General features: G+C 38.3%; 1 protein-coding gene across 2 annotated transcripts in view; it reads right to left on the bottom strand.

Moving 5' to 3' along the window:
• METTL16 (methyltransferase 16, RNA N6-adenosine) overlaps nucleotides 1-14,582 on the bottom strand; it is a 66,038-nt gene that overhangs the window by 50,987 nt on the left and 469 nt on the right. The window contains exon 2 of one of the 2 annotated variants that reach the window (XM_054575894.1): nucleotides 9,243-9,370. The exons of the other annotated variant lie outside the window; for it this stretch is intronic. Within the exon in view, the coding sequence (XP_054431869.1) occupies nucleotides 9,243-9,370 (128 nt within the window). The remainder of the gene's footprint in view (nucleotides 1-9,242; nucleotides 9,371-14,582) is intronic. 2 annotated transcript variants of the gene reach the window in all.

Below are 14,582 nucleotides of genomic sequence, written 5' to 3'. Positions count from 1 at the left end.
CCTTTTCAAGAGCTGCTCTGGTAGCTGTAGAATTAAACACCACTCTGGAATGAGAAAAAGATTAAGGATGTGAAAAAAATGGAGACAGTAAAAACAGACAATTCTTCAAGAAGTGGAGTTGTGCAAGGGAGTAATGTGGCTGTGAAAGTCTGAAGGGGTTTCATTAAAAATTTAATAGAAGACTTTAAACATGTTACTCAGTGGGAAAACCACAAAGGTCACATAAATGAAATTTCTGTAGAGACAAAGTACATTAATGATTGCTAGGGGCTAAGGAAGAGAAGTGGGGAGTGACTATTTCATGGTTCGAGGTTCCTTTCGGGGTGATGAAAGAATTAGACAGTCGTGATGTTTGTACACCTTTGTAAACATACTACTGAACTGTATACTTTAAAATGGTGACTTTATGGTATGTAAATTATGTCTCTATTTTTTTTAAAAAGTCATAGGGGAGAAGCTGGTAGACAGAGAGGGATTAAATATAAGAGAAGGAATACCAGACTGTGTAAAGTTCCTGTGATAAGGGGAAGATAGTAGAGAAAGTACAGATAGAATATTGAATTGAATTAGAATATACTACTGGTAGTAATAATAAGAACATTTGGTTGTTGAACAGAACCAAGGCCAAACCCATGGCCTTCCATTGCGTTTTCTGCTAACTCATTCCTCTTTACAACCGAGTTTAAGAATTTTTTAAAACATTAACACCCCCATTGGTTAAATAAGCAATTAGAACATAGAAAAGCAAAGACTCTGGAACAGTGGAAATGATCATTACTGATAACCCTAAATTAGCCAAAGAACCCAAAATCCTACTTGCAAAATATTAAAACACTACCTTGGATTATCTCTTAAATGCTGAGCCCCATGCTAGCTAGAGAGCAAATGACAAAAAAGAAAAACCTGGTCATCCAAACACCTCTTTACTTCTTCCAAGTACAGTTAATAGTATAGCAATTTTCTAGCAAAGCCCAGTGACTTACTCTACATTCAATGAAACTTAAAAAAAAAAAAAGGTAGTCCAACAGTAAGAGAAATAGTTAAATAAAATTTTTTAAACTACAAAAAACTTGGGAATGACCCAAAAGTAAACTGGTGAGTAGGGTGAAAAAGTTATAATATATCCACGCAAGAAAATTCTCTGTAGTCATTAAAAGAGTTAGACTGGGCTGATCCACATCCATGTATAAAGAGGGTTTGGATCCACATTCTTGTATAAAGAGGGGCTGTTGACTAAAAAAGAAAAAAAAAAGCCAAAAGTCTGAGTAAAAGCGTGTATGTAAAAATGATCACATTCTTGTAAAAATAAAACAAAAACAAAGCAAAGATAGACCCTGTATGTATACATACATAGGAAAAACATCCTGGAAGGCCCTGGCCAGGTAGCTTAGTTGGTTAGAACGTTGTCCCAATAAGCCAAGGTTGCAGGCTCAATACCCGGTCATGACACATACAAGAAAAACAATGAGCCCTGGCTGGTGTGGCTCAGTGGACTGAGTGCCAGCCTGTGAGCCAAAGGGTCACCTGTTCGATTCCCAGTTAGGGCACATGCCTGGGTTGCAGGCTAGGTCCCCAGTAGTGGGGGCATGAGAGGCAACCACACATTGAAAAAAGGAAGAAGCCCTCCTTTCTCCCTCCTTCCCCGCTATCTAAAAATAAAATAAATATTAGCTTAAAAAAAAAAATCAACCAACGAATGCATAAATAAGTGGAACAATAAATCTATGTTTCTCTTTTCTCTTTCTCTTCCCCTCTCTCTTGTAAATCAATTAAAGGGAAAAAAAGCCTCGATGGGTTAGAACCACTTCTGAATGTGGAAATGGGTAGGTAGATGAGGAGTAGAGACTTTCATATTCCTCATATTTATGTATTATCTGAATACATTTTATATAATATCACCTTCATAAGTGTTTTGCAACTATATGAAAAATGTTTATAATTTTCATCAAGTGGTAGTAAAAACAAGTCCTATGATTGTATCTCTATCAAAATAACAACCATAAAGCCCTGGCTGGGTGGCTGAGTTGGTTTGAACATCGTCCCGTACACTGCAAGGCTGTGGATATAATTCCTGGTCAGGGCACATACCAGGTTGCAGTTTCCAACCCCGACTGAGGCACACTCAGGAGGCAACCAATCAATGTTTCTCTCACATTGATATTTCTCTTTTCCTCCCCCTCTCTTCCTCTCTTTCTCTCAAGTCAACAAACATATCCTTGAGTGAAGATTTAAAAAAAACTGGAAACAAAAAAAAAAACCAACCCAGTACTGCAGCTTGAGCATTACACAGCTTCGTGAAAGACTTGAAGCAAGAGAAACAGCAATGTTTTCCTACTGTCTTCAAACAGAACTGTTTATAGAAACAGTTCTGCTATTCAAACATATATTTCCTTTGGTGGACTAGGGCATTAATTTATTAATAAAGAACCACATCCTAATCACCAAAAAGTAAAAGACACACCAAGCAGAGGCTAGCCTAAGTGAAGAAAGCTGAAAAATCAATGAAGAGTTGATTCTTAGACTTAGTGTAACAGGTGTCCATTTTCCTACTTCTAAGAAAATACAGACACTAATCTGAGGGTTGGAATCTTTTTGTAGGACAAAGTCTAGTCATCCGACTTTACTACTTCAGTATTTAGGTCACTTTAGCACCCTGGGACATTCAAAAACCCTGAGCACAGGTGAGCTCTTTTTCATTCTCATTTCTTCTTTTTTAGATTTTATTTATTTTTAGAGAGAGGGGAAGGGAGGGAGAAAAAGAGGGAGAGAAACACCAACTGGTTGCCTCTTGCACACACTCCAATCAGGAACCTGGCCAGAAACCCAAGCATGTATCCTGACGGGGAATCAAAACACTGATTTTTCTGTTTTGCGAGACTACACCCAATGCACTGAGCCACACCAGTCAGGTCTCATTCTTATTTCTGAGATCACAGGAACTAAAATTAGCTCTCAGGTGGCAATTAGCAATTTATTCCATCAGTCTTTGCTGTTTAACTCATCCAGCTTCACAAAATAGCCTGTTGTCAACAGACTCATGTCAGATTTCCCCAAAATGACTCCTGCTCTGCTAATGATGAATACGATATTACCATTAGAGACAGCATGTGCAAGGATATATTCTGCAACCCATGGTTAAAATATCAATCATTCTAAGATTGAACCTCTACAACAAAGGCTGAAGCCTCTCAATTTTACTCCCAACATTGGTTTCAATCTATTAGATAGTCACCGAGATGTTGAAAATGGTACAGCCACACGCTATGACAAAGCCCTTCAATGCTTGCCTCACCCTCTTCCCATCCCTTCATAGACAAATGTTTTTCCCAAAGTTTTTTTTTTAATTACTTCAGCCTATTACAAAACAACCATTCCGAACATCACAGTTCCTTTTAGTCCCTGACCATCCACAGCATTTCAGTGCAGATATCTGGTTTCAGTTTGAAACAAAATTATCGTGTTTTATAATCTACAACATCCATTCTATAGACTACATGGTATTCCACTGTACAGAACTTCATTCTAAGAGCCTACCTACTGGATACTTAAATTATTTCTAATTTCCCTTGTTATAAACAGCCTTGGGATAAACATACTCAAATACATATTATTTCATTTATATATGCTTTTTAGAACTTTTAAGGTGCAATTCTACCAGCATTTTATCACTATGTCACTTAACTACATTTCTGCCATTAATGAATACTATAATATTTTATCTTTGATAATTTAGTATATTTCCCCCTTTTTTGTGAATTACCTGTTTTTATCCGTAATCTTATCTATTAAGGCTTTTTTCTTATTGTCTTATAAGAGGTCTATATATAAAGAAAGCTAATACTTTGTCATACACTGTAAACATTTATATTGTTTCATTGCCTTTTATATTTAGTATTTCTTGATACGTAAAAGTTTTTACTTCCTATGTAGTTATAGCTATCTTTACTTTTTTTAAAATTAATTCTACCCTTGGAGTATTCTTAGACCATTACTACACGCACAGTTATAGACATTCACTTTTATTGTTTTTCTAGCACTTAAAAAAATTAATATATTGAAATAATTAAAAAATCAGGAATTTCTTTTGTATCGCATGTAGGAAAGAGAATATAATGCACCCTTCCTATGGTTCTTCCAAATGCATCTATTAAAAATCCCTTATTCCCCTGGCTGGTGTGGCTCAGTGGATTGAGTGCTTACCTGTGAACGAAGGGGTCACCAGTTAAATTTCCAGTCATAGCACATGCCTGGGTTGTGGGCGTGCGAGAGGCAACCACACATTGATGTTTCTCTACCTTTTTCTTTCTCCCTTCCCCTCTCTCTAAAAATAAAATCTTTAAAAAAATTTTAAAAATCCATTTTTGACACCCTGGGGGAAGTGACTTGAAAGCAGGGTGAGAGCCAAGCAAGTGGCATTGCTTCCTCTTGGACCCCTCCCTCACATACAGTGTCACAGTGACCTGGGTTGCCTCGCCCTGGCAAATACCTAAGGCTCCACCTCTCCCAACTTAACACACACACTGAGACAAAGAAATGCAGCCCAAATGAAAGAACAAACCAAAGCTCCAAAAACAGAACTAGCCTGTGAACAGACAGCCAACCTATCAGATACACAGTTCAAAACACTGGTAATCAGGACGCTCACAGAAGTGGTTGAGTATCGTTGCAAAATGGAGGGAAAAACAAAGGCTATGCAAAGTGAAATAAAGAAAAATATAAAGGGAATCAACAGGAAAGGGAAGGAAACCGGGACTCAAATCAACGATTGGGAGCAGAAGGGAAGAGATGAACATTCAACCAGAACAGAATGAACAAACAAGAATTCAAAAAAATGAGCAGAGGCTTAGGAACCCCTGGGACAACTTGAAACGTTCCAACATCCGAATCATAGGTGTGCCAGAAGGAGAAGAGGAAGATCAAGAAACTGAAAACGTACTTGAAAAATAATGAAGGAGAACTTCCCCAATCTGGCAAAGGACACAAGGCTTCCAGGAGATCCAGGAAGCTCAGAGAGTCCCAAAGAAGTTGGACCCACGGAAGCACACACCAAGGCACATCGTAATTACATTACCCAAAATTAAAGACAAGGAGAGAATCTTAAAAGAAACAAGAGGAAAGGAGACAGTTATTTACAAAGGAGTGCCCACAAGACTACCAGCTGATTTCTCACAAGAAACCTTGCAGGGAAGATGGGGCTGGCAAGAAGTATTCAAAGTCATGAAAAGCAAGGGGCTATATCCAAGATTACTCTATCCAGCAAAGCTATCATTTAGAATGGAAGGGTCGATAAAGTGCTTCCCAGAGAAGGTCAAGTTCAAGGAGTTTACCATCACCAAGCTCCTTTCATATGAAATGTCAAAGGGACTTACCTAAGAAAAAGAAGATAAAAAATTATGAACAGTAAAATGACAACCTCACAATTATCAACAACTGAACCTAAAACAAAAACAAACTAAGCAAACAACTAAAACAGGAAAAGAATCACGAAAATGGAGATTGGAGGGGGAGGGGGAAGAATGGGTGGAAAGGTACAGGGAATAAGCAGCATAAATAGTAGGTACAAAATAGATAGGGGGAGGTTAAGACTAGTATAGGAAGTGGAGAAACCACAAGAACTTGTATGTACAACCCATGGACATGAACTATGGCGAGGAGGGATGCTGGGGGACAGGCCAGTGCAGGGTGGAGGGGAATAAAAGGGAGAAAACAAAATGCGACAACTATAATAGCATAATCAACAAAATATACATTAAAAACAAAAACAAAAGCAAAATTCTGTTTTATGTACTTGGAATTCTTCCCCCTGCTTCTATTCATCCTTCAGTATTCAGTTCAAAGACCCAGGGCTTTCACTAACACCACCCCTGTATCACCGCTGTGTCCCTTTCAGACTTCTGTTTTTAATTGCTTACAAAATACTCCAGTCTACCCAGACTTCTCTCTACATATATCCCGGAAACTGAAAACACCATCTCCCCCAAAACCAACTCATTCCCCCTTGGTCCCTACTTTAGTAAATGGCACTACCATGTAGCATCTTGCTTATTTGAAATCCAAAGAATCATACTTGGCTCCTACTTCCTAATTTCCAACATGTCCTGCTAATTCTATTCATGAATTTCTCTCAAACTCATCCAGTAATCTCTATCCCTATTGTCATTTCCTAGTTAAGCCACCAATGTATCTAATTTGGATTATGAAAACCATTTTCTGCTTATTTCCCTGTACCTCCAGTCTTAATCACCCCTGCAATCCATCTTCCACAATGTTCCTAGAATACACTGTCTAAACACAATTCTGAACATGTTATTCCCCTACTTTAAAATTTTAGTGGTGCCCTGGCATGGTGGCTCAGTTGGTTGGAGTGCTGTCCTGTACACCAAAAGGTTGTGGGTTTGATTCCCCAACAGAGCACATATCTAGGTTGCGGATTTAATTCCCAGTCAGGTTGCGTATGAGAGGCAACCAATCAATGTTTTTCCCTCAGATTGATGTTTCCCTCTCCCTATTACTTCCTCTATCTCTAAAATCAATAAACATATCCACAGGAAAGGATTAAAAACAAAAACAAAACTTTAGTGGATAAGTAGAGGGACAGGTAACTCTGAAGATATAAGAACTCTCCACATCATGTCCTTAAGATAAATTCCAAACTCCTCACTGGGCCTTATAAAGTATTGTAAGCATAATCCTCCCTAGACCCACCTCCAGTCATTTCTCTACCACATCCTACGCAGGTTCAGCTTTGCAGTTCCACTACCATTCAGTGTTCTTTGCGCATGCTACTCCCTCTGCCTGTAACACTCTTCTTTCCACCTGGCTATTTCCTATTCATTCTTCAGAACTCAACCAAGAGAGCGCTTCTGTTTCAAATGAAACAAAATCCTAAATCCTACAGTCAGGGTCAGATCTTCCTCTTACGTGATTCCACTGCACACCCCTCAGATTCTTCCATGTGGAGGCAAACAAAGTTAACTGCTTGTTTACTTGTATACTTCCCCCACTAGTATGTAAACTCCAAATATGGCAGTGACCATTTCTTTTCTTTTCTTTTCTTTTTTGGTCTCTCTTTTCCTATTCTAATCTTCAGGCAAAACATATACAAAAACTGGGCCAGACTCAGGGGAAGAAGCAAAAATTTGTGGAAAAAATATCAATAATATAAGATAGGCAGATAACACCATCTTACTGGCAGAAAGTAGCAATGCTTTGAAACACCTTCTAATGAAAGTGAAAGGAGAAAGTACCAAAGGAGGACGACACTTGAACATCAAGGCAAAAATCACTACAGCAGAAGAAATACACAACTTTAACACTGACAATGAAGACACCGAAATTATTAAAGATTTTGCTTACACTGGTTCAGTTATCAATTCAAATGGAGACTGCAGCCAAGAAACAAAGAGAAGGCTGAGACTCAGAAGAGCAGAAATGGAAGAATTAGGAAAGATCACCAAGAGTGAGCATGTGTCATCAGAGACCAAGGCTAAGGTCACCCACACCCCCATACTCCCAATTACTATGTACCGATGTGAATGCTGGACAGTGAAGGCGGCTGATAGGAAAAAAATTGATTCATGTGAAATATGGTATTAGAGGAAAGCTCTAAGGACCCCGGACCACCAGAAAGATGAACAAGTGGGTTCTAGAGCAAATTAAACCTGAAACATCACTGGAGGCAAAAATGACAAAACTGAAGCTGCCCTACTTTGGGCATATTGTGAAAAGCCAGGGTTCTTTGGAAAACACAACATTGCTGGGAGAAATAGAATGCAGCAGGAAAAGAGGAAAACCAGCTATGAGATGGATTTATTCCATAAAAGGAGCCATAGGAATGAGTCTATGGAGCTGAGCAGGGTTGTTAAGAACAGGACATTGTGGACATCACCCATTCACAGGGTCACCAGGAGTCACAATAACACATAACACAAATCTAACATGTCTTTCTTGTTATAATGGCTTTCCTAGAACTTAGCACAAAATAGTTAATCAATAAATATTAAGTAGTACAAGCATTCATAATTGGGGCTGTGCTCAACTTTTTACTGAATGAGGTAGATAAACAAGTTTGGAAACCACAGTTCTGGGGCATTTGATCTTACCTTTTGGGGATGGGGTGTAATGTCACAGATCACTTTGAGAATCTTATGAAAACTAAGGATTATTTCCCAGAAAAATGAATGTAAATACATTTTTAAAATACTTTTATATGATTTCTAAGGTATCTTGGTCCTCAGGTTAAGTCCTGCTTTAAGACTTCTATTTCTAAAGTCATAAGAAGACTGCCAGGAGAAAGGAAGAAGTCAGCCTTATAATTCTATTATTACTTACCTTCCCTCTTCTCCACAAATCCTGCTCCTCCTCCTCCCCATAGCTAAATCAGCACATCTTTCCCTAGGCAAGCTTGGAGTTTCCACCCCCTCTGTAAACTACCATACAGTTAAGGAATGCAATCAAACATTTCCTTCTCAAGAGTTATCATGCACATCACTTATTCCCATACCACTATCATAATGTTGACATTTTGCTGAAGCACTCATACTATTCTTAATTTTTTAAAAATCAACTTTTTAACTTGTGAAATCACAGTTTTGATGTCCTTCCTAGTTATTATTTTCCTACCTCAAAATAACACTTGAAAAAAGGACTTAAACCCTCACCAGTCACCAAGTTCTAGAGCACAATTCTAAGGTTTCTGCAGTTGCTCTGGGATCTCTGACAGGTAAGAAATGATTTGGACATTGACAAGTTTTGGGTTTTTTTTTTATTTTTTAAACCAGAGGAAACTTAAAAACATTTGGTTCAATCCTCTCATTTTATAGATTAAAAAACTGAAAGGCAGAGCCCTGACCAGGTGGCTCAATTGGTTGGGGCATCATCCCACACACCAAAAGGCTGAGGGTTAGATTCCCAATCAGGGCCCATACCCAGGCTGGGGTGCATATGGGAGGCAGCCAATTGATGTTTCTCTCCCACATCAGTATTTCTTTCCCTTTCTCTCTCTCTCTAAAAAATCAATAAACGTATCCTCAGGTGAGGATTGAAAAGGTAGTAATTTAAAAAAAAAAAAAAGAAAAGAAACCCAGAGAGGGTGACTTGTCCAAGGTCAGACGAAATGTTTAATGAAATGTCTAGGATTGGCATTCAGGTCTACTATCAGTTCAAAACATTTTCCACTACACTGTATCCATTAGATTACACTAAAATAATACAGTATCAATAATTCTTCATCTGTTACCTACCTCACTCTTCCATTCAGATTCATCTGAACATGTTTCTTAAAATCTGGATATTTGGATGCCAGATATGCAAAATCAGGAGGTTTGTCCTTGTATCTATTTCTTGCATGCATTGATTTACTCAGAGCCATCTTTAAAAAGAAAAAAAGGGGGGGGGGAGTCAGCATATACGGTTTAAAAAAATCTTTATGAGGAAAAACTGTGGTTGCCAAGTCAACAGTTTCAGCCAACACATCCTTGCCAATCAAGTGAGAAAGTAGAAGTTATATTTTTAAATATACACAACAAATAAGAACATGAAAAGAGGCTCAACATCATCTGTCATTAGAGAAATGCAAATCAAAACCACAATATATCACTTCTGTGCATTAGAATTGCTACTATTAAAATATTTTTAGAAGAAAATAGCAAATATTAGAAAGGAGGTGAAGAAATTAAAGCCCTCATGTACTGCAGGTAGAAAAATGAAATAATACAATTACTATGGAAAACAGTCTGGAGATTCTTTAAAAAGGTAAAACACAGAATCACCATATGATCCAGCATTTCCACTCCAAAGTATAAACTGAATGCAGGGATTCAAACATATATTTGCCTACCAATGTTCCTAGCATCATTATTCACAACAGCCAAAAGGTGGAAACAACTCCAAGTGTCCACAAACAGATGAATGATAAACAGAATGTTGTATATACATACAATAAAATATTACTCAACCATAAAAAGGAATGAAATTCTGATACATGCTACAACATGGACAAACCTTAAAAACATTATGCTAAGGAAAATAAGCCATACCCAAAAGGAATACTGTATTATATTGAATATTGTATTATCCCACTTATATGAGTTTCCAAAACTAGGCAAATTCATACACGTAATGTAGAATAGAGGTTACTAGGGATTGAGGGGAGAAAGGAATGATGAGTTATTCTGTAATAGGTACAGAGTTTCTATTTAGGATTAAAAAAAGTTCTAGAAAGGGATAATGGTAATGGTTCCAAAACATTGTGAATATACTTAATGTCACTGAATGGTATACTTAAAAATGGTTAAAATGGTCAGTTTTATGTGATATATATTTTGCCACACTAAAAAATGTACACAAAATATATGACAAAATTTTTTTTTCTGAACCAAGGAAAGAACTGGAAACTATTCCTTTAAAAGCATCAAAGTGGCAAAAGGTACTATAATCTACAGCCAGAAATATTATAATCAGAGATTAGTTTTTACAGTGACTTTGCATGGACTGAATATATTTAGTGTACCAAAATCACTGAAGTTTCAAAAAAATATCTTCTATTCCAACTTCCTTTATAAATTTCAGTTTTGTCATTCCAGGGGAGCTAAAACCAAATGAAAACAAAAATAATTTTGTCTTCTACCAGGTTACAAAGAAGAAAAAAGTTAACATATTTATATCAAGAAATAAAAACTATAAGAAAGGAGACTATAGTGGTTTAATAAATCTCTAAATAGTTGGTAATTTAAAAATACTTTAGAGCTCTGGCCAGTGTGGCTCAGTTGGTTGGGCGATGCTCCAAATACCAAAGGTCGCAGGTTCGATTCCCAGTCAGGACACATGCCTAGGTTGCACGTTCAGCCCCCAATTGGGAAGCCTACAGAAGTTCAACCAACCGACGTTTCTCACACTGATGTTTCTCTCCTCCTTTTTCTCCCTCCCTGCCCCCCTCTCTAAACCCTCTATAAAAGCAATTTAAAAAAAGTCTCTGAGGATCAAAAAGAAATTGTTTTTAGAATACTATATATCTCTGGGTGGTAGGTGATTTTCATTTTCTTCTTTATACCATTCATGATTTTCCACTCTTTTCTATAATGAGCATTCATATGAACAGTATTATGTAAGCCAGAAACCTAGGAATCACCTGATTTCTCTCTCTCTCTCTCAGCCCAAGAAACCAAGTCATGTGGACTTACCCGGCAAAATACTCCTCAAATCGATCTATCTTTTCCTTATCTCCACCAATATGAGCCCCATACAGGTTACCTGGACTGCTTTAACAGTCTCTTAATTGGTCTCCCTGAATCTACTTTTATTCTCTCTATTCCTTTTTCCACCTCTGCATATACCTGATTGCTCAAAACCTTACTCTCAGGATAAAAATTTAAAAACCTGCCCTGGCTGGTGTGGCTCAGTGGATTAAGTCCTGGCCTGCAAATCAAATGGTCGCCAGTTTGATTCCCAGTCTAGGCACACGCCTGAGTTGCAGACCAGATCCCCAGTAGGGGGCACACAAGAGGCAACCACACATTGTATTTCTCTCCTTCTTTCTCCCTGACCTCCCCTCTCTAAAAATAAATAAATAAAACCTTTTAATTTAAAAGCCTGCCCTGGTCTGGTAGTTCAGGTGGTGGGAGCAGCATCCCGATGCACCAAGGTTGTGTAAACATGCAGGAGTCAACCAGTGAACGAATGCATAGATAGATGGAGCGGCAAGTCAACGTTTCTCACTCTCTCTTCCTCTCTAAAATCAACTTTAAAAATTTTAATAAAAAAAAATGAAGATAAATTTAAAACCTTACTTCAGCATACAAATAAAGTCCAGCCTGTTGTGGGCTTGCCTATCTCTTGACTATCAGTTGTCACACCCTGACTTTATTTTTCTGTCCCTTCCCTCTGGCAACTGGGTCTTTACACAGGTTACTCCTATCGTCTGTAGCAGCGATTTTCAACCTTTTTCACCTCGTGGCACACATAAAGCAATTACTAAAGTTCTGACGCACACCAAAAAATGTAGTTCTTTTTGCCGATCTTACAAAAAAAAAAAAAAAAAAAAGGTGTAATTTTGATTCATTCACACCAGACAGCCATTGTTGTGTTGGCTGTTGTCATTTTTTTCACTTGACAATCTAAGGGAAAAGAGATCAGTGCACTGACTAAATAGTCAGGTACTGCATATTTTAAAAATTCCTTTTTTTTTAGAGAGGGGGAAGGGAGGCAGAAAGAGAATGCAGAAACATCAACTGGCTGCCTTGTATACACACCCAGCTGGGGGCTGAACCCACAACCCAGGCACATGTCTTAATAGGCACCCTGGCCAGTATGGCTCAGTCAGTTGGAGTGGAGCGTCGTCCAGTGAACTGAAAGATTTGGATTCCCATGTCTGGGTTTCTTGTTTGGTCTCTGTCAGAGTGTGTACGAGAGGCAAACTGATGATGCTTCTCTTCCTCTCCCTCCCTTCTACTCTCTCTCTAAAATCAATAAACATGTTCTTGGGTGAGGATAAAAAAAACAAAGAAACAAAAACTCCACCCCAAGCCCTGCTATTTGACCCCCAGCTACAAATATTAATTAAAAAAATTCTTGAGGTACACCAGTGTGCGTCTTGTACACAGATCAAAAACCACGTCTATAATGTTCTTTCCTCCCCTCTTCACTTGATGAATTCCTACTCTTCCTTACTGTCACAGCTCAAGCATCTCTTCTTCGTGAATCTTTCCTTCCCTAATCTCCCCAGTTAAGTTCTATCCCCTATTATAAAGTTTCCTATCAACAAGCACCTTTTTTTCGCAGGCTTTGTTAGAAATATAACTACATAACAATAAATAACAATTTTTTTCTGGAGGTTTTATGACAGCTTTTTACACTGGGAATTTAACAAACACTTTCAAAAAATAATTGTCTTCACCTTTCCAAATTATATATTCAACTGCCCACTAGACTTCTCACTTGAATGGCTCTGAAGTATTTCATGCACATGTCCAAAATTAAGTAATTTCTACCCACCCTGAAATGGTCCTCATCTGTCTTCCCTATTTTGCTGAATGACGCTACTATCTTTCTTGTGGCTCACAATCCAGAAATCTTTAGCATCTTTTCCACCCCACCTCTCCCATCCCAAACATATTATGTCTCTAATGTTCTCGATCTGCTATTTCTTGACACTATCTACTTCTCACCCTGCACAACAGATCTCTAGCCCAAGTCATGCTTATTTCTCTGTAACTCCTGCAAACCCCTTTTTACACAGCAGACAAGTTTTCCCTTCCCTAGCTCATGTAAATCTAAATATTCTTTGCTAAATCCCTTCAGTGGCTTCCTAAAGCTTTTAGGCTGATAAAGTCCAAAATTATTAACGAAGCATGCATAATCTAGACCTTGCCTATCCCTCTAGCCTCCTTTGTTACCATTTATGCCTTCCAACGCTATAGTCCAGACATGGTGGTCTTTTCATTTTCCTTCTTTCATTTGCTCTGACATTTTAAAAGTAAGATGCATTACTTAGATGCATTAAGAACAATAGACAGGGCTCACCTAAGGTAAAGCCCGAGATTAACTACCTGCTATGACTTGCCCAGTTGGAATTTGTGATCAGACCATCTTGTGTGGTTATTGCTGGTCACTGAGCTTGTCAGGTTTATTATAATACATAGATCTCTTTTCGTTCAAGTGTGGCAGCTTCAATTCATTTCCTACATTACTAAACCTTTTTGGCCAGAACAGATAGAGAATGAGTCAATAAAGGCACTTCTTTGCTAACCAAGCTCCTCATACAATGGGTTCTTAGCCAAATCTCTCAGGTTCCTCAGTTTCACTGGGTGTCAACTCGTACTTGGCATCAGCATTAACATTTCCTTCTCTCTAACCTAATCTACTTTTCTCTTCCTGGCTCATTCTACTCTAGCTACATTGGCCTCCTTGTTTATCAATGCTGGTCTACTCATACCTCAGGACTTTTATATTTGCTGGTAGTCTGCTTTGTTTTCTCTTTCCCCAGAAATACATGAATACAAGATACCCTGGCCTTGCTCAGATCTTCAAATAAAATATCACCTTCTCACTGATGTCTTTCCTGAATACCTCTACTTAAAATTGCACTAAGTGAACACGCTCCTGGTCTCCCTTACCAGCTTCAATCTTCTACATGGGAACTTACCCATGTGACATTCCATATAGTCTACTTTTTTTTTTTTTTTAAATGTGCCCTGCCAATAAGCTTCATGAGGAAAAACCTCATGTCTATCTTGTTCACTGCGATTTCCCGGCACCTAAATGAGGACCTGGGAGAGTAAGCACTTGTTGATTGAAAACGTGGTGTGTAACTGTTTTCACCGTCCAAGCCACTGAAACACAGCACCTCATTCTTGGTAAAGAGTTCCCTATCTCGATTCTCAAAAACGCTCAGTCCTAGGGCTGGGGCTTTTTCTCCCGGGTTCCCCGAGGCCGTTCAAAAAGTCAAGTAGGTTTCTCTTAACCCTTAAGTAATCTTCAACTACCACTTAACGCAGTCTAAATTCCGTTTTCAGAACTCCTAATTCTGATTAACAGATATCTCCTACTTCAACCCCAATCTCCGTTTTTCCTCGTTGCCTTCCCTC

Source organism: Pteronotus mesoamericanus, unplaced genomic scaffold (assembly GCF_021234165.1).
Source record: "Pteronotus mesoamericanus isolate MK-2021 breed Mesoamerican mustached bat unplaced genomic scaffold, CSHL_Meso_final contig_317, whole genome shotgun sequence".
In the NCBI taxonomy this organism is placed as follows: Eukaryota; Metazoa; Chordata; class Mammalia; order Chiroptera; family Mormoopidae; genus Pteronotus; species Pteronotus mesoamericanus.
This window is presented reverse-complemented; position numbering and strand designations above follow the sequence as displayed.